General features: G+C 35.9%; 1 protein-coding gene and 1 long non-coding RNA gene across 7 annotated transcripts in view; one reads left to right on the forward strand and one right to left on the reverse strand.

Moving 5' to 3' along the window:
* The window catches only part of LOC126762200 (protein still life, isoforms C/SIF type 2), a 361,392-nt gene that overhangs the window by 274,658 nt on the left and 67,079 nt on the right, over positions 1-19,655 (forward strand). For all 5 annotated transcript variants that reach the window (XM_050478764.1, XM_050478760.1, XM_050478761.1 and 2 more), the window contains exons 11-12: positions 8,699-8,850; positions 14,677-14,834. In XM_050478764.1, the coding sequence (XP_050334721.1) occupies positions 8,699-8,850; positions 14,677-14,834 (310 nt within the window). The remainder of the gene's footprint in view (positions 1-8,698; positions 8,851-14,676; positions 14,835-19,655) is intronic.
* The window catches only part of LOC126762209 (uncharacterized), a 200,662-nt gene that overhangs the window by 30,779 nt on the left and 150,228 nt on the right, over positions 1-19,655 (reverse strand). Inside the window, exon 3 of one of the 2 annotated variants that reach the window (XR_007667432.1) lies at positions 4,649-4,689. The exons of the other annotated variant lie outside the window; for it this stretch is intronic. This is a non-coding gene — a long non-coding RNA (uncharacterized LOC126762209). Of the gene's footprint in view, positions 1-4,648; positions 4,690-19,655 lie in introns of those variants that run through there. 2 annotated transcript variants of the gene reach the window in all.

Consider the following 19,655-nt stretch of genomic DNA (forward strand, 5'->3'; position numbering starts at 1 on the left):
AAAACTAACGGTCTGATATCACACAATCTTGGTGGCAAATCAACCGATCCAAAATGTGAAATTATCTGCCCACTAAGTGTTCTCTAAACAAATCCATTGATTGATGCGGTATATGAGAAGTTTTACCGACTTGTTGAAACAAAAAGTCGCAGAGATCTCAAACTTCAATTTCAGGCATCAAATTAACATTTACGTACCCACCAACATCATTTTTTTTAGATGAAATAGCAGCACTTGAATCTTTTCAGATTGCTCTTCGTCCCAAATGCGGCAATTTTGCTTGTTTACATACCCATTGAGTCCGAAATGGGCCTCATCGCTGAATAAAGTTTGGCTCGAAAACGTCAGATCTTCTTGGAAGTTTTCAAGAGCCCATAAAGCGAAGAGCTATCGCTTGGGAAGGTCGATCGGCTTCAGTTCTTGTATTTTGGACGCTTTCAATTTAAGGTCTGGATGTAAAATGCGCCAAATCGTTCCATAAATCAGTCCGAGTTGCTGCGAATCGACTCTCCAGCGTCTTCGTGTACACTTTCAGTTCCGGCTGCTATATTTTCTTCACTGCGTGCTGGACGTGATCTATTTAGTCGTATATTATCCAATAATGAATGGTGAATCTTCAAGGGCTACAAGGGAAAGATATTCATAAAAAATCTATTGTTATCTAACTAGAACTACCTAGAACTAACTTAGATAGCTAATTGGGTAAATGTTCCCGAGGTACGTTACAAAAAGTAGATGAGCTGCAAGGAGGTTGTAAAGTGCAGAGAAAGTATAAAGGGGTTTTGACGGTCTGTAATGAATATAATAGGTATATGTTCGAAACGAGAAGGAAACACTTTGAATAATTTTTAATTAATTGGACTTAAACAAACATTTCATTCTAGCTTGCGATATAGCTTATTTCGTTATATAAATTGGGTTCCCGATTATCCTAAATCCAGCATTTCTGGCTCGACAATTGAACTTTACAATCTTTTAAAGTACCAAAAATTACAGATTGTGTGTGAAACTTTCTGCCCGAAGTTGGGTCTAGACCACTGAGATTTAGTCCAGATATAATTTGTTCAAAAATTTGTATCAATTCAAAGTCCGACAAAATAAAGATATGCATCATTCTACCTGAGTTGAATTAAGATGTCCATATCTCTTAATTATTACAGATATCATGAAGCAAGGAAAAATACAAAGAGGTGTTTAGAGTATAAAGAATTATTGAGAAAAGTTCTAACGAAATATAAATAAGAATTTGGAGTCTAAAAATGATAAAGCACAGCTTCAGCTAAGCAAGCTATCAAAAAGTATTCAATCACTAAAAATAATTTTGACCGATAATTACTTGAACTCAACCCACTGTGCAGCAATTTCATTTCGACAATTGCATTGCGTTATTTGCTTTCGTTTCGGCCGCCACCGCCACCGCCAACGTTAGCAATTTTTGATGTAAATTTTGTATTTACGCATTACGCTACTCTATCTACTCTAGTGCTGCAGTTTAGCATTGTTCATTGCGAGTATTTGTTTTGCCACGTGACCGACACATGCAACGCCAGGACACAATATTACTCACATAAGACCGAATTGTACTGGCTTAAGCGCCCAAAGCAGCTGTCAGCGCAATGAACAGATAAAAATATTAGCGATGGGCTTGTGAGCACTTTCGATTATCGAGACTCGATAATTATTGTGAAGCGCTGAACAAATTTTATATTTAATGTATTTGGGAACGGGTTCTGGGACTTAAAATACAATTAATTTTCGTAGCGCGAAAGTATGCATCTGGTAAAAGTTATATAAGTATTAGCTCCTTTTTTCAATGTATACTCATCAGCAGTTTTTATTAATGTGAACTCTATATCATATTGTGATACTCGTTGCAAATGTCACCTCTATCATGAGCAGCATCACATGTGATGGCAATAAATATTTGTCGAGTTTTGACATGATTTGACGCACTTACGATTTTAGCATTATAATTTTAATTTTTTTGATTCGCTTAGCTTACAGTTGATGCGGCTGATGGCTGCTGTTTACCATAATTCACATAACTGTTATATGAAATATTAGGAATTGATTGTTAATAGAGTAGTTGGAAAATTGGGATGTTGCGTTCTGCTCAATCCAAATATTGAATTTGAGTTGCAAGAATGGTTGTATAATTCTTTGTTTGTTTTTGGTAGTATTCCATTCTTCTAAATTTAATGTCTCGTATTATATACTTTACAATATATTCTACCTTCGAATTTTTTACTGAGTTATTTTATTGCTTTATCGATTAAAATGTTTGCCATGGGAAGGATCATTCGGAGGCATTTAACAAATATCACGAACTTTGGTCCGGTTTTATACTAAAAAAAATGTATTTGCTGACCTCAAGATAGTCACATATAACCAAAAACCTATCTGAAACTCCATTTCTGCAGCAATATTTTTATACCCTGAACAGGGTATATGAAGTTTGTCACGAAGTTTGTAACACCCAGAAGGAATCGTCGGACACCCTATAAAGTATATATATAAATGATCAGTATGTCGAGCTGAGTCGATTTAGCGATGTCCGTCTGTATGTCCGTCTGTCCGTCCGTCTGTCTATCCATATATATACATAGGAACTAGTCCCTCAGTTTTTAAGATATCGTTTTGAAATTTTGCAGACGTCATTTTCTCTTCAAGAAGCTGCTCATTTGTCGGAACGGCCGATATCGGACCACTATAACATATAGCTGCCATACAAATTGAACGATCGGAATCAAATGCTTGTATGGAAAACTTTCATATTTGACAAGATATATTCACGAAATTTTGTATATGTTATTTTCTAAGGCAACAATGTAATATCCGAAGAAATTGATCAGATCGGTTAACTATAGCATATAGTTTCCATGCAAACTGAACACATAGTTACTAACAGAAATGCACCTGTGAAGGGTATTTAGCTTCGGTGCAACCGAAGTTAACGTTTTTTCTTGTTTTAAATTAAAATTGAATGTTTTCGAAGTGAATATGTGATCAAAGAAAGCAAGAAAAAATCACAAACCCACCTTGAATTAAGAGGGTGGCAAAATCGTGATTTTTTTCTACTTATTTCACAAGCATATCTTTCCCTACTTACATATATATAAGAATTACTAAGAATTTTTGCTCTCTAGATAGGTTAAGTTAGGTTAATCTGGTAGACCAATAAGCTACGCTTAGACCAGTTTTGGTTCTTTGCTATACCAGATGGAGTTCAGTCGCGAGGTCCATGAGGAGTTATCATCCTTTAAGATGACTGCGCTTCACGCGAATTTTTAACAGACTCCGCGGCCTCACTATCACTTCCTCCAGTGTATCATACCGTGAGGACCCCAGAAGTTTACAGCTTAGTGTTGCCAATGCGAGACAAGCGCACAAGAGATGCTCCATTGTTTCCTTGGTCCCTTGCTCTAGACATTCATCAGCCGCATCCTGCGGATGTGTCGTCATCAGACAGTGATTAGTTAATATTCCGATCATGTCCCTACAGTTTATTCTATCGAGTGCCAATAGGAATTTTGCGTACGCCTTATCTGGCGTTTTGCACATGACTTTTGCAGTTTTTCACCCAGGTAGCTCATTCCATTGGGGTTTGATTTTCTTTGCCATGCTTCTGTCCAGATCGTCGTATAGACAAAGGTATGGGTTTGCCAATGTTGATCACGTTTTCGGGTGTTAGCTGTACACCATTCTTGGCAATCTCCTCCACTACTCAATGTGTTCGTGATCAGGCACCCAGAAGAAGTGAAGTTCCTTACTTCTGGCAACACTTTCCACTGCTGCCATGCTTACCAAGACAGTTCAGGTCGATATGCGTTAGGAGGTTACTGCCTTGAATGCAGTTTGGCAGTCTACATACATATATGTTGACTCTGGGATTGCCTGCATGTGCATTAGAGGCCGGCTCCACTGCTATCGCAATAGCAAAGATGTCTGTCTGAAATAAATTGCAGTGGTTCGACAACTTACATGGTTGCCTTATGCCTAACTCTGGACAGTATCTTCCCGTTCAGTGTTTGCCCAACCGCCATTACCCACCGAGCTATACCCGAAGGTTCAAGTGTAAATTCTCCTGCAGTCAGTAGTCGCCCCGCCGATTTTGCTGCGCAGCTTACAGCGAAGAGGTCTTTAAATGGTAGGTTTTTCTCACTTTTTCTTCTACGTTAAGCCTTTATTGATAACGGTAATTCGTTTTTTCTATTGAGGTAAATAATGAATATAAACAAAATTGTACATATGGAAATAAAATAATCAGCTTTAAGAATTCTTTTAGTCCCAAACATTTTAGAGAAGAGATGTCACTTATTTTAAAATATTTGGTCCATAACATTAATTAATCTATCAAACATCACAAAATTTAAAAACTTCATGATTACACTTATTTTTATGCACAAAGTTGCCACCTGTTTCAAATTTGTAATTACATAAAATTAATAAAATAAGCGTACCATTTCGATTCTAAATCAAGGAAATTTTTACAGTTTCGCAGAATATATTTTCAAATTTTTGAAGGTTGCCAACCATTTTTATTTTTTCAAATTAATCTTCAATTTGACTAAAAAAATAAATATTTTATTTTTGGACATGATATAGAAGTGAGTTTTAGGTGATATAGGAATTTAAAAAACTTCAAACTTATACTTATTTTGTTGTACAAAGTTGCCACATGTTTAAAATCTGTAAAAATATAAAATTAATAAGATAAGCGTACCATTTCGACTTCATATCAAAGAAATTTTAGCAGTTTCGGAAAATATTTTTTTAAATTTTTAAAGGTTGCCACCTCTTTGTATTTTTAAACAAATTTCTAATTTGAATAAAAAATGAAATGTATTTTAACATGATATAGAAGATGTTTAATAAGTCATTTATACACATATGCATATAAAAATAATTTATGTGTGTCATAATAAAACTGTAACGGCTAAGATATGGCAAAAGAATTTACTTCATTTTCTAACGAAAAGAAAAGTGAACTCTTTTCACAAAAGTCACACCATTCTTTTAGTGACATATATTTTTCTCGCTATTTGTTTCATCCCCTTCTCACTTAACTTATGCAAACTTTAACTTTACTTATTTAAAAACAAGTTTTATTAATTCTTGTAATTCTTGAAGTTGTGAGTCAGTGCTTTCCCTAACAATAACTCAACGAATATGTGTCAAGTTGGTAGTGCTTGAGGGTATTTAGTACAACAACAGTGCTTTATTTACAGTAAAGTATGTGTCATTAGGGTGTCAGTTAGCTCTGAAGTTGATTTTTTTCTGAATCCACCTGATTTCCATGATTTTTTGATGGTTTGCATTAAAAAAAATAAACCTAAAGCTTTGAAAAAATTATATTATAATAAAAAAATTTCGACTCTACAAGACAGGTTGTACTGATTTTTCCATCAGAGGAGTTATGCGCAGTTAAAGTTATGGTTCAGCAATTATTCTTTATAAAGGTAGACCTTGTCGTATGAGCAACACAAAACATATTAGGCACGTGCACGAATGCCCAGTACACTTGACACAGAAATTGAACTGCGTATAACCTTCAAAGAAGTGGTTTCATCCAAAAAAAAAAAAAATCAGATTACTGTTAGAATTAGAATTTAGAATATTGTTAGACTATAATTTTTTCAAGTTTGTAGGTTTATTTGCCTCGGGAAAAAAGGAATGTAAGCGTTAAAATATATGGTAACGAGAAATAAAATTATGTAGGCACTGTTTAGGTTGAAAGTAATAACCATTTTTACGCCTGATAAATTAGTAATTTCAACAGAAAACCTGTGATTTCAGGGGGTAAAAAATAAAAAAAGAATCAGATAGGGAAATAGCGGACACCCTAATATATAATAACCTCAAAACAAACTTATTAAGTGAATTCTACAGCTAATTCAACGAAGTTTTAAGCTAAGTTGTTAAGTTGTATTCTATCCTATATACATTTACATATGTATGTATGTGTCTCTTTTTTTATTAATTAACCCAGTTTTTTTTCTATAAAGTGGCACAACTTTGCTATAATGCAAACAAGAACTTCACAAACTTATAAGTAAATCACTCGCGCATTGACAAGCTTTATATGAATAGAGTATTAACAACTATTATGTAGGTGTACAGGATTTAAAATGCCCTCAGGGGAGGAAGAGTCAAAAGTTTACGCCATAGAAACAATAAGTATGTAGGTACAAGATAGTACAAAAATGGGTAACTTTGCTTAAAATGTAGTCGAACTTTCCACATTTTCATAGAATATAGTGTGCTTCCATAAACTTTTATAAAATGTGTCAAATTTGCGATTTAAAAAACGAAAATTACAAAAATAAAATTAGAAAACTCTAAATCAACTACAATGCTGAAGGTCGCAGAGCCTTTCAGTACAAACTCAGCTTTAACGCTTTCTAACCCTTGCCTCATATAAAGTTTAATGCGACTAAAGCGAAATAAAAATTAATATTTCCACCACACTTTTATAACACCTCACACTCTTTTTTTAATTGTTTTCTTTAATTTCGCCTGAAATTTTTAACTAATTGCACACACATAAGCTGGCCGCGTTAAAGCCAATGGATTACTGTTTTTATTACATCAACAAGCTTGTGTACTTTTTCTCAGTAAATCACTCGCTGGCGTTATAATTAAAGTACATGATATGCAAAAAAATTAATATGCTGCAAAATATGAATGCAAACTGAACAAGAAAACTATTTCAAAATGGAAATGAGCTACCGCTTTTTCTAGCTACACATTTTTGCCCGTTCGCTCTTTTTCTCCATTTGTTTCTGTCGGTATTCAAAAGTAATTTATTGGCCGCAACAAACCTAATTGAAGCATTTGCAATCTGAAATTATATTTTAAGTTTTTGTGCATAACTTCAGTTGACGCTTTGCTTTTTAAATTAACTTACTTTTTTTAATTTCATTTATTGTAACCGACACAGTGGCACAAGGCAATTGAGCTAATTTTTTCAGAAATTCCGACATGTTTTTTGTTTTATAGAAAATGTAAACATCAACGCGAAGTTCCAGTGAGTAATATTTAAATGTCTTGTATAAAAAATACATATTTACATATGTATATATATCGTCACCTAAAATGCAAAATAACGTAACAACATCTCCGAACATTTACAGTGAAGTGAATGAAAGACGAAATATAATGGAACAAGAGTGAAACAATCTTTTAATATTGGTTAAAACTGGTTTATATCTGAGTGCAGAACCTGCAAATGTTGGGCATATGTAATATTATGTATGTAATTTGAAGTAGTGAACCGTAATCAATTAGATACTCAATTTCGAATTTTTTGATGATACGATATTTTGCATTTTAGGCGACGATATAGTAAACCTGTAATAAAAATATGAGCCGCTTGAAGTATAAACCAGAATTCATTGTTAATGAGACAACTATGCGCAAAAAAAAAATACTTCTATTTATTTGCTAAATTTATGTACACAAAAATATTTCGAAAATTATTTAAAATCATTATTAATTTCACTGATGAGCTCAAAATGTCAAGCCAATGAATTAGAAAGTTTAGATGCACTAAAATCTATACAACAAACACTTTTATCTACCGATATCGTAATTTTTCTGCTTCAGTCAGCAATTTTTCCAAATTAAACAAGTAATTTGATGTAAATAATTTTTTAAAATAAAATATTATTTAATATAGTCAGAACATATTTACAAAAATTAAAATTTCTAAATTTAGAAAAAATTTTGATTAAAGAAGTAAAATATCTAAGCTCTTTTCGTTAGATCACTTAAGACGAGATCCAACACCACATGCCAAAAATTTAACGGAACATAAATAAAAATAGTTCTGCTTGTGTGGTTAAAAATAATCGTTTATACTTTGCATTAACTTTAAAAGATTAATTTAAATTGAGTAATACACAATGAACATAATTATTATTTTGTTAATTTATTTTTACTATTATGTTCATATTTTCATATTAGTTATTACATATTTTTGCTTTGCTCCACGTACGCTGACTTATTTCTAAATTCAAAAAAAAAATTGTGATCTGTATCGTTCACAAGCACCTTTTAATATATGTACATACATATGTATGTATACGACCTCATATCTTTCGTATGAGTAATATCACATTCTAGCATCAAATTTTTGTTACTTATACGCCCTGGACTACCTATTAGCATTATATAGCACTTTAAAACTGTAAACACCCGAAAATATATGTTACTCATACGCCATGTACAACTATCTTTACTCCAATCAATGCTGTAATGGTACTGCCAAGCGTATGAGTAACTTCCCATTAGAGTATCAAATGTGTGTTACTCATACGCCCTGTTCTACTCAATGTTCTAGCATTGGTTAAAAACTCCTACTTATGTATATCACTCATACGCTCTGTACTACCGATGCTGCACTCACTAGATACTTTGATGGTAATGCAGGGCGTATGAGTAACTCACGCTTTGGAAAATACATATAAATATCTACCCAAAGAAAATCACTACAACTAATCATATATTATTAACTCCATGCCACTCCACCACTTCAAGTACCCTTCTCGCTCATCTAACATCAATCAACTCGCTCGCTTATATATACATATACTCAATCGCTCTCTATATAAAAAAATATCTACCGCCGCATATTAAACTCTTTTAAAGTCGCCATTTCCTCTTTTTTTAATACTCTGCAATTTTTGCAATTTTTCAGCTCATCACGCACTGAGCCACCAGATCTAGTTGGCATTATGCGCGTCACTGATGACATGATTGATTCATTGGTTTGTCCACCGCCACCATCGGATCCGCCCGTAATGAGCGAGGAGATGATATCCGGTTTAATCGTGCCGGCGCCAGGTTGGAGTAAGTACAAATATACAAACAATGATGCATAAATATATGTACATATATATAGACACATAGCTACAAAAACCAGCCATAAAAATATTTATGAAACGCCCAAGCAAACTCTTACATAAATAGCTGTGTGTTTGCCTAGCTTATGCGTGCTATGTTGCCGCAACTGTAGTGACGTGGCTTATTCGCTTGCTGCTTGCATAAATAGATTAAAAATATGTCAACTGTCAAAGTGCAATGAAGTTGCAATAAAATGACGCGCGCTCGCAAACACACACACACACATATACATACTAAAAAACACACAAACACATTACGCACACACAGAGACATAACTACGCACATACAGAAACAAAAACTTATAGCCAGCAATGTGCTTTCGCGCAGCAGACATCAAATAGCAGCGCGGCAGTAAATTCGGTTAGCGCTGCATCAGCTGGCAACGCCGTGAAAGCTGTGTGCGCTTTTCGCTGCAGCTGCCTGGCTGGCTGCAGGGTAAGAGGGGTGGCGTTATGCTCCTTGATTGTGTTAAGTCCAGCAGTAATTCGCTGAAATTGCGAAAATGTATTCATTAAAATTTCAGCGAACTGTTGGTCAAAGTGGAATAACCAATACATATGTACATTTGTGTGCGTACATATGTATGTTTTATGTATATACACAACGTTTGATGATTCAAAAATCAATATTTGATTAGCAAACGCCGTTGGCGAAGGAAGCAAAGTAAATAATTGGTGCGCGTAAATTTTTGAAAAGCAAATAGTGGTTTGGAAGAGTGTATAAAAAGCTTAAGGTTTTTCTAAAAGTTGCAAATTGAATAATCAATTGGTCAAACATTTATAGAAGAATAACGGAATAATGCATTTTAGTCAGGAAAAAAACACTAAGTATTTTTATTTTTAATTTTTATTTATAAGGGTTATTGAAAAATATTGTCGAATACACAACTCAGACAAAAGAAAAACTCAGCAATAGCGAATATCACTTTTCACAATTCAAATATTTTACAAGTCAAAATTGAAAATTCACTCGAAATTCCAAATATTTTACAAGTTTATTACAAGTTCACCAGGGCCAATAGAGATAATTATGTTCACTCTATTAACGACGACTTAAAAATATAAATATTAAAATCACACTAAATTAATGATATGCAGAAATATACCGTTAAACTACCTAACTATCGAGAACTCACTATGAAAGCAGAATATTTTCAACAAACTCTTATATTGAGATTCTATGTTGCTCATACGCCACGGGGCATCAAATAGTTCTCCCTCAAATATACCAGATATACGCCATGTAGAACCATTAACAACCATTCTTCTCATTGTGATAAAGTATTGCAGCTTGTATGTTACTTATATGATTATTATAGAAATATAGTGAAATTTCAAGTCCTTGGCACTAATTTCAGTGAAATATTAGTTCATACATTATCACAAGACCTCCATCTGTCTCACTAAAGAAAATGTGTACATACTTTATTGGATATCAGTAACCAGTTCACTCTTTGTCAAATTAAGGAAATTATCTGGCTTGCTAAGGAGTCCATCCGAACGCAATGGACTTGACCAAACATTTTTTTCTTTGCTTCCTTCAACGAAAGTGGAACATCTATTGCTATGTGAAACCAAGATTCAAGACTAGAATCCTTGATCAAGAAATCATACTTGTACCATCCCTTTCAGCTTCCAAGTAACTTCTGAAAACCATTTGAAACTTCATTTACTAAGACCTTGGAACCCATCGAAAGATTTGCTATGAAGTTAGTAGTTGAAATAATTAAAGTTGTGAGGACCAAATTATAAAAACTAGCATTATAAATAATTCTAACTCATCAACGTCTAGACAATATTGGCAATTGTCTTTCAATAAGGTGTGTACTCATGGTTGCGAAAAGAGCCACGCAACCTGCTGAAAGCAATAAGCTCACTCGTTTTCTTTTGAGTCCCCCGAGTTGATTTGACTGAACAACGCTCTTCGAGCTGATGCAAGGCTCATATGTTCACAAAACTTAAACGAACTCTGATTTCCTGATTTCGAATTGATTTCCAATCAGACTTTAATGGAACCCCACGCTTGAATACAATAACTTTAGCGAAGATAAAGTGAAAGTATTTCCGCATATACGAGAATAGCTTAATTTTTAAGATTTTAGCTTTCCTCTATTAATAAGTGCGAAATTTCAAATAAATGAAGATTGTGTCTTTCAAATGTTGGCCGCGGCAAAGTCTCTATTGGTCGATTCGTTTAATTAATTTCCGATGACTCGTGCGAGCTTTTCGACTGGTAATTGGCGAATGACACGCGCTGTGTTTTGCTCGAAGACCTGAATCGAAGCGTGATTGTCGGCATAGACTTTAGGCTTTACATATCCCCACTGGAAAGAGTTTAACGTTGTGGTATCACACGATCTTGGTGGCCAATCGACTGGTCCAAAACGTAAAATTATCTGCCCACCGTGTTCTCTCAATAAATCCATTGATCGATGCGATCTGTGGGAAGTGGCGCAAATGTCATCGAGATCACGAACTTCAATTCCAGGCAACAAATCGGTTATCGGTTGCCACTTACCATAGCGCGATAATGGTCGCCATTGACTGTAACAGTCCCATAGCATCATTTTTGAAGAAATATTACACAAATCATATCAAACCGTTGCTTCTTCTGCATAAAATGGCAGATCTTGAGTCTCTTCAGGTTTCACTTTGGCAATTATGCTTGTTTACATTCCCATTGAGACAGAAATGGCCCTCATCGCTGAACAAAATTTGGCACGAAAGCGTGGGATCTTTTTGGAACTTTTCCAAAACCCATAGAGCGAAGCGATGTCATTTGGGAAGCACAAACGGCTTCAGTTCTTGTACAAGGTATATCTTGTACCCTTTAAATTAAAGATCTCGACGTAAAATGCGCTAGGTCGTTCGTTACGACAGTCCAAGTTGGTGCGAAGTGAGCCGAATTGACTCTCCACGGTCTTTGACTTGGTCTATTCGGTTGAATATTATCCAATAAATAATGCTGTCTCAATATGGATGATGGTGCTGCGAATAGTACGCCCATAGGCCGATTATATTGACCATAAGTCTTTACAGAACGTGAGTTTTCGTAATGAAGTTCAACGATTTGTAAACGTTGTTCAGGCTTCTCAAAGCTTGAAATTTTGTCCACATTTCAGTTTTCAGTAACAATTTAGTAATATTATATTATATTTTTACATAATTACTTAAGATGGGCTTAAGTTTTTCTATGAACATTTTCAGATTTTTATTTTTTTCATTAAATGTACCTTTACCATGCGCACCTATGCCGTAATCATCACCGCCTGAAAACAGTAATTAGTTTTGCCTCATATAGTTAGTCTATATTTTACACACACACATAAACACATGCACGTGAAGCATTGTAATTACTTTAAGAGTGCGCCAGGTAGCCTGCGTATGCAACTTTCATCCCAACCAAAGCTTGCACTGCCTTCCTTTTATTTTATTTTTTATTTTATTATTTCCCTACACATTGCATTCTTCACTTTTTTGCACTTCTTCTGCTTCACAGCTACTCGTGCAGCTTCCTTAAATGTACGTATGTGCTTGCAAGCGCAGCTGCAGTGCATTATTTGACAGTCTTCGAGGCGTCAGCTTCGCCCGGCGGCACATTGCCCATATGCCAATGTGCTTTTAGGAGCCGAACTACCCGCCACTTGCGAGTGCATTTTTAGTGCTCCGCAGTTAGTTGCATGTCAGTTGGCGCTTAATGCCGCTTATACAGTTAAGATAAATGCCACATTTCGCCACGCTTAATGATGCCACATACCAACTACTAACTCTTCGCCGACTTGCAACAACTTTAGCGTTGCAACGTCATTGCAGCACACAGGGAAACCTACTCGCTCTCTAGTTCATAAAATAGAAAAAATAGCATATGCTCGTATTCATATATGTGTGTGTGTGTGCTCTTATGTGTTGGAAACACATCTGGTTAGATGGAAGAATTCGTTTCCCGCTGAATTTGTTGCATTCTTGCATGCGTGTAAATAAGTGCACCGCATCCAACTTCGCGTTATTTGAAATTTACGCTCATTGCTGTGTTACTTGTTTAGCATGAATGTTGTAATTTTAGGTATTTTTCATTGTTACGTGAGAAACTCCCGTAAATAACGGTGTTAATTTGGAGAAGTTTGTCAGTGAAATGTTGGTGGAAAAGGAATTTCAAGCAATTTATTTGGTCGCACTAAGTAAAGGTGTGTGTATTGGGGTATTTGTTCTAATTGTTCAAAAATTCCCCGAAAGTACAGTTTCTTTCACAAAATTCCCAAGTTAGTTGTCGAAGTAAGATCCAACTTTCATAAATAATTTGATACAATATTCACAAGTCAATATCAAATTTCGTTATGAATCTTTGTTTTGAATAATATTTATCGGTAATTCCTTTAAAACACCAAGAACTTTACCATTTTCAAGTAAGAAATAGCTCTAAACTTCCGCTTTGTTGTTCTTCAGGCGGATAATTGCTAAGTGAACTTCTTCAAGGTCGCGCAATGGAACGTTTGCTCCATCATCATCGATTGGAGAATTGTGTTCACCATTTCCTGTTGTTATGCTTTCACTGCCATTTAGCAAGCCGGAGTAGTGTTCCCTCCATAATTTTGTTGTGCTCAGGACATCAGTCATTAGATCACCTCTGGAAGTTCTACAAGCGTATGCTCCGGTCTTGAAACCATCTGTTAGTCGCCGCGTCTTTTCGTAGAATTTTCGGACATCACCCATGTCGGCCAGCTTGTCAAGCTCTATTCGTACTCATGCATTTCATGTGTCTCGTTTTCTTCCTAAGCTATCGGTATCTATCCCATGACCTGTTGTACCATTGCGAGGTAGGCAGTCTGTTTTCTCTCTACGGTTTCTTACGCGGCGGCTCCCAAACCTAGCACACAACCCTGAAGAGGAGATGTTTCGCTTTCTCACTTTAGCTCGCCTTCAAACGGATGTTCTTAGGCTACGCAGAGGGTACTTGGTCAAAGACCGGAAGCTGAGCTGCTTGAGCCTTATGTAAAAGAATCGTTTCGGGCCATTCTCATCAGTAAAAGTTATATTTGCTTCGGTTCATCCGAAATTAACGTTTTTTCATGCTGAAGCTACATCTAGAATCAATTAGAATCCAATTTGAAGCAAAAGGATACAAATACTATCTAAAGTCCGTTGATAACAGGCACGAAATCGTGAATGATGTTCATGCCTTTGTGCTATCATAAGTAAAAGAAAACTTAACTTGCTTTCTAATAAAACAACAACAACAGCAGAAATAAATGTACCGTCAATGTGCGAAATAATCGTTTTGACACTAAAAACTTTGCTTTAAGTAGTATATTTAACAAATCCCGTGCGGCAAGTTAACGGCTCTATAAAGTTTTATTTATTATGTGAAGTTAAGTTGAGTTACGTTGAGTTGAGTTAAGTAGTATTTTCATGATTTGTGGAGATTTAAAGAAACTTTTCAGCACACACATGGCACACAGGCGTTGACCGACAATGCCAGATTTGCCCAACTGCAAATACACGCACAAACCATGTATGTAGGAGTATACGTATATACATATATGTATATAGTAAAACGAATGTATAACGGTAAAAATACATACATATATAGAGGCATGCGAAGATCTGCACTTTGGGCAACCACTTGCATTCAACTCCAAAGTCCATTTGGCACCACCCGCACTTTGCACACATAAACATGCGTTTGTGTGCGTTCATGTGGTTGATATATATATGTATTTATCTAGATATATCTCTTCATTATGCTCATTTATTTGTGTACATTTTCTCTTTGCAGATGGCACCGGTAAAGATTTATATTCACCTGAGGCCGAAAGCTCACCGGCACCATCATCCGTTGAACCGACACCAGCACAAATGGTCGCTGCCGCCACCAAGCCGACCTCACGTACGAGCAGTTTCGAAATTGAGAATCTTCTCAAGACCGCAGAGCAGGTACGTGTAAGGCTAACGATCTCTCATACACACATACACACTCACAACCATGCTCATAAAAACACCAAAACAGACACACTCATATCTATCATATGCTTTCATGTGTATGTATGTTCATAAGCATGTGACCAACGGCAAGCGCCGAGCGCCCACACACCGAGTCTGTGAAGCATAAAGTTGTTGCCGATTGCCAGCAGAATGAACTTTCAACTGCGTTTATAGCGGTTGTTGCTATTATTGTGGTGGCTGGCGTTGTTGTTGTTGCTGCTGTAGACACACATGTGCCGGCAAATTGCACGTAAAACTTGAGAGTTTTAAAACGAGAAATAAAATCGGGTAAAAAATAATAAAATTAATCTGCAAGTTGCTCCATAACTTAGCATTTGCGAGCGTTCTAGCATGTGTGTCTGTGTGTGTGAGCGCCGCTTGCTATTGCGTTAATGTGTTTATATGTGGCATATGTGCATATGTATGTATGTCTCCCTGTATATACCATACTCATGGGTTCACACGTTCATTTGGTGGGTCCTAGTATGTGCGAAAGTGTGTTTCAGTATTCCAAAACTGGTTGAGAATTGCATAAAAATTCAAATTATCTTTTATTTTGTTGTTGCATTCTTCTGTGTTGTTTAAGTTTGCAAACATTCTCTATATGTTGAGCACTTGCATATACCGTATGTGGACTTTTCATGCTTTATTTTACTTAGAATTATTAGAGCCATATTTTTATTAATTTCTTGATATAAATATCTATGTAAGCTTCTTCAATATATAGTATGATAAGTCCCATATATATACGTAAACCTATTTTGACTATCGGCAATGCATATTCAATATTTATCTTTAGAAGTTTTTGCACTTAAAATCAAATCACAATAATTTTTTGTACTGCCATAAGTTCTGTTGACAAGTTCTGGTTTATTCAAAATTTTCACACTTTGCTTTCACAGCCTTCGAACGGTTTGGCCATTGAACAATAGTAGCACACACAGTTTCTCTTGGTATTGGCGACGCTGCTCGAACCAAAGATTTATTGAAACTCACCAATTTCCTATACGATTTTCTACAACTCATTTTCTCCAACTCTAATGACAAACTGTAGTCGAATGCTTTGAAGTCTAGACTACCAGTCAAACAAACATTTTCAGCTTAAAGCCAGAAATATTGCTTTTTAGCCGCAGCTGGGTGGTTTTCAACTTTTGTGCTGAAACAGAATCTTGCTGGAAGAACAATGCACTCCAACGGAAAAAGTATTGCTTAACTGCTTTAGCACACCTTCTAAAACATCACGCTGATGAACTCTTGTCCCAGTTTTAACCCATTTTTTCACAGAAGTGAAGCTGTGTAATGCAGGAGACTCTAAACCAAACTACAGGGTTTATCCAGAAAGTAATAGGACTGAGTCGATATAAAAAAATTTATTGAACCAATCGTTACAATTCTTTAAGAACTTTCAAAACAGGTTCCTTCTGTGTCGATGCAGCGCTGCCAGCGCGACTTCTAAGCATTGAAGGCTGTCGTCTCAAAATGCTTGCCATTCATTAGCCTATTCAGGCAATCATACTCAAAGATCCATGACTCGTCACCTGTGATTACGTTTCTTATTGGCATACTTCCATTCGCCGCAATTTCTGGTCGTCAGTGAACACTTTTGGTACCATCTTCGCGCACCCCTTGCGCATGTTCAAGCGCTCCGTCACAATGTCATGAACAGATATTGATAAATTGACTACGTTAAAATCTTAAAATAAAAGTTTTTGTTTTTTAAATAGTTTTTAAGTAATTTTTGACGTTTTGTTTATAAAATTTTCCTCAACATATTTTCATTCGAAAAAGGGATACTTTCATAACTGTTGACCGCATGCTACTGAAGATGTCACTTGCATCTCTTGAGCCTAATTTGCTTCAAACGTGTTGTTAGAAGATGACTAGCTAGCCGGCTTGTGAAAATTATCTCAAATAAGTCTTGACAATGATCTGTGATCCGTACCCACTTCCCTTGACATAACTTTCTTTTTTTAACAGCATTCTTGCGAATGCGTTGACGAACGGCTTTTATGCCTGAATTGGTACGAACCAAGCGAGGTAGAACACTTGTTATTCTGTCTTCAACTGTAGAACTTTGAAAAAAACTATCAATAGTACAGAAAATAAACACTCTCGAAATATTAAATTTTGGTAATATTCAGCTTTTTGAGAAGCTGACAAATTCCATTTGAGCATTTTCAACATTTATGTTAAGTATTCATCGCAATTATGGTTGTTTAGCTAACCGCTCCATTGTTAATAAGCGAAAGTAAACCCTGAACTGATTAAAAACACGAGTAGACACAGCACACAAATTATAATAAAAAACGAATGGCACTTTTTGCCGCGAATTTGTCCTCACTGCATGCATTGTAAACTTTTTAACAGAACTTATGGCAAATCTAAGTATGTACCCTAATGTTTACTCCATCTCTTCCCAACAACACCTCACAAATTATCTGCCTAAACGTAGTTATTGTTTTAGTTTAATATCAGATAGAATTTGCATTTAAAATATTGCCTACGTTTAGGCTGGAAGCAAGTAAAAAGCAAGAAAAAAATATCAAATTGTCAGATAAAAATGTGAACTGATTTACAATCGCTTTTTAATTTCATGAAAATAGAATAAAGTTTTTACTGTATAATGACGAGTGATGTAAGATGTAAGAGTGATGTGAAGAAAAGATTTAATTTTTCATAAAATTAGAACTCCATTTTCAATAATTTAAAAACTTTGTTACTTTAAAAAATTATTATTTGTCCTATCATCCTTTGCTGAATTATCGAAATATGTAAAGCTCTTGAAAAGTTTTCCTGCGCTTACGATAGGAAGCCGCATACATCTCTTAGCCGCTAGATTAGTTAAGTAACCTAGAAAATAGATGATCTTATGTAAACATTTGCTAAAATTTAAGTTTTTGGCAACAAGTTTGGCGACCGTAGAGAAGGCTCTTAAGACGCTGCTATCTCTCTAATAGTCACACGACAATTTTCCGTTACGTCTAAATTCCTTATGCTAGCGAGGCATTCAGAACAATTTACTCTGCTCTCAAAAGCTATTTTTCACCAATTTCGTGGAAACACACAAAAATTGGAAGATGCGGATTTTTTTCACAGTAAAAACCAAACCTTTTCCTCTTTGCTTTTTCTTAGCTTGTTAGGACTCTCCTGTGCTACTAATTCTATAAGAGAGATTTTAAAGAAAATTTAGTACCATTGCCAGATGCACAAACTTTTACAGCTCCTTCATAGTAAAATGATCACTTAGTGGTTTTACTAAGTCTTTAAGAATAAACTCTAATCCCAAGATCATGTTGAGGCTACTTGAAACAATGGTAACTCAAGTCTTCGAACACGACCAAGGAAGAGAGCATACCATAAAATAAATTTTGGATTAGTATAAATAGTAACCAAAAGCCTTCCACTATTAGGCAAGAGATAATTCTGTAAACGACTATCTTACCGACATTTCTCGCTTCTTCACCACAAAGCCACTACTAAATCCCTAGCGACAATATTCACGACATGACGATAGATTACATCTTCTTCTTTACGGATACTGAATTGAAAACCTTCAAAGCTGGAGTATTCTCTGCCATCCGCACAAGATGACCTAGCCAGCGCAGCCACTGTCTCTTGATTCGCTGAACTAAGTCAATCTCGTGTTATATCTCGCACAGCAGGATGGGAATGATGAGTGACTTGTAGAATTTGGTCGACTTTACTTTTCAATTTTCTGGAGTTCCTTTTCATGCTGTCGAAAGCGGTTTTAAAATCGACGAAGAGATGTACTCTATCACTTTGCATACGTCCGCGTTTATTGCCATAGTACAGAGCCGTAATAAAAGCGCTTGCAGGCAGCAACTAGAGAAAAAACCACAAAAAATGTTTTGTCAACATACAAGGCAACCGGCCGGCCGATCATCATTAGGAAACACCAGCATAGTCGTCTGAATACAGTAAAAAACAAAAGAAGAAGTTTTAGACCTATCAGCGCAACGAGTTCCTATCCAGCCAGTTTCTGAGATGCTTTTGCAGGCACTATGCTTTCATTTTTGGAGCAAAACCCAGGAACAACAAGAAAACATTCTTTGATTAAGTCGACGATGGTGTGCAATACACCTTACCGATTAGACTGAGGACGCACTGAACGACATTAACAGTTGAGTTATTAACCTCTTCAGTGACTTACTTCCAGTGAAAGGCGTCCCTGAACTCAAACCACCACCTATAGCAGAAGATGAGCTCGAGTTACCTTGGGAATTCAGAGTTATCATCATCCAACTTCGTTCTGGATACTGCAGTAGAAAGCAAATGCCTAAGCCATAGTCATAGCCTCTTAAACAGATCGAAAGCGACAAATTTGCCTAAGTTAACGCTTGAAGTTTGAGGAAAGAAGCAGTGGCTTCTTTACGGATGGGTCAAAGCTGTAAACTCCAGCTTTAGACTTCCTGACTATAGCAGTGTCTTCCAAGCCGAGTTTGCAGCTATTAAGGCAGCGGTAGATTTACTTCGGAGTGCAGCTTCCTACAGAGAAGTGACCACCCACTCAGATAGCAGAGCGGTGTTATCAGTCTTGAACTCATTAACAGTGCGTTCAGGGTTGCCATCTAACCTGAAATAACTTAACGCTAGGAGTTAAAAACTTCTCTCTCTTAAGATTAGACTGAAACTAAAACTATGGACATAGCCACCACAGGCCATCTCTTTCTGACTAAATTATTTATGAGATCTCAAGTTAATAAGCCAAGGCAAAGAAAATGCGGTATATGTACAACACCTTGAAAATAACTA

This window comes from Bactrocera neohumeralis, chromosome 6 (genome assembly GCF_024586455.1).
Source record: "Bactrocera neohumeralis isolate Rockhampton chromosome 6, APGP_CSIRO_Bneo_wtdbg2-racon-allhic-juicebox.fasta_v2, whole genome shotgun sequence".
Lineage (NCBI taxonomy): Eukaryota > Metazoa > Arthropoda > Insecta > Diptera > Tephritidae > Bactrocera > Bactrocera neohumeralis.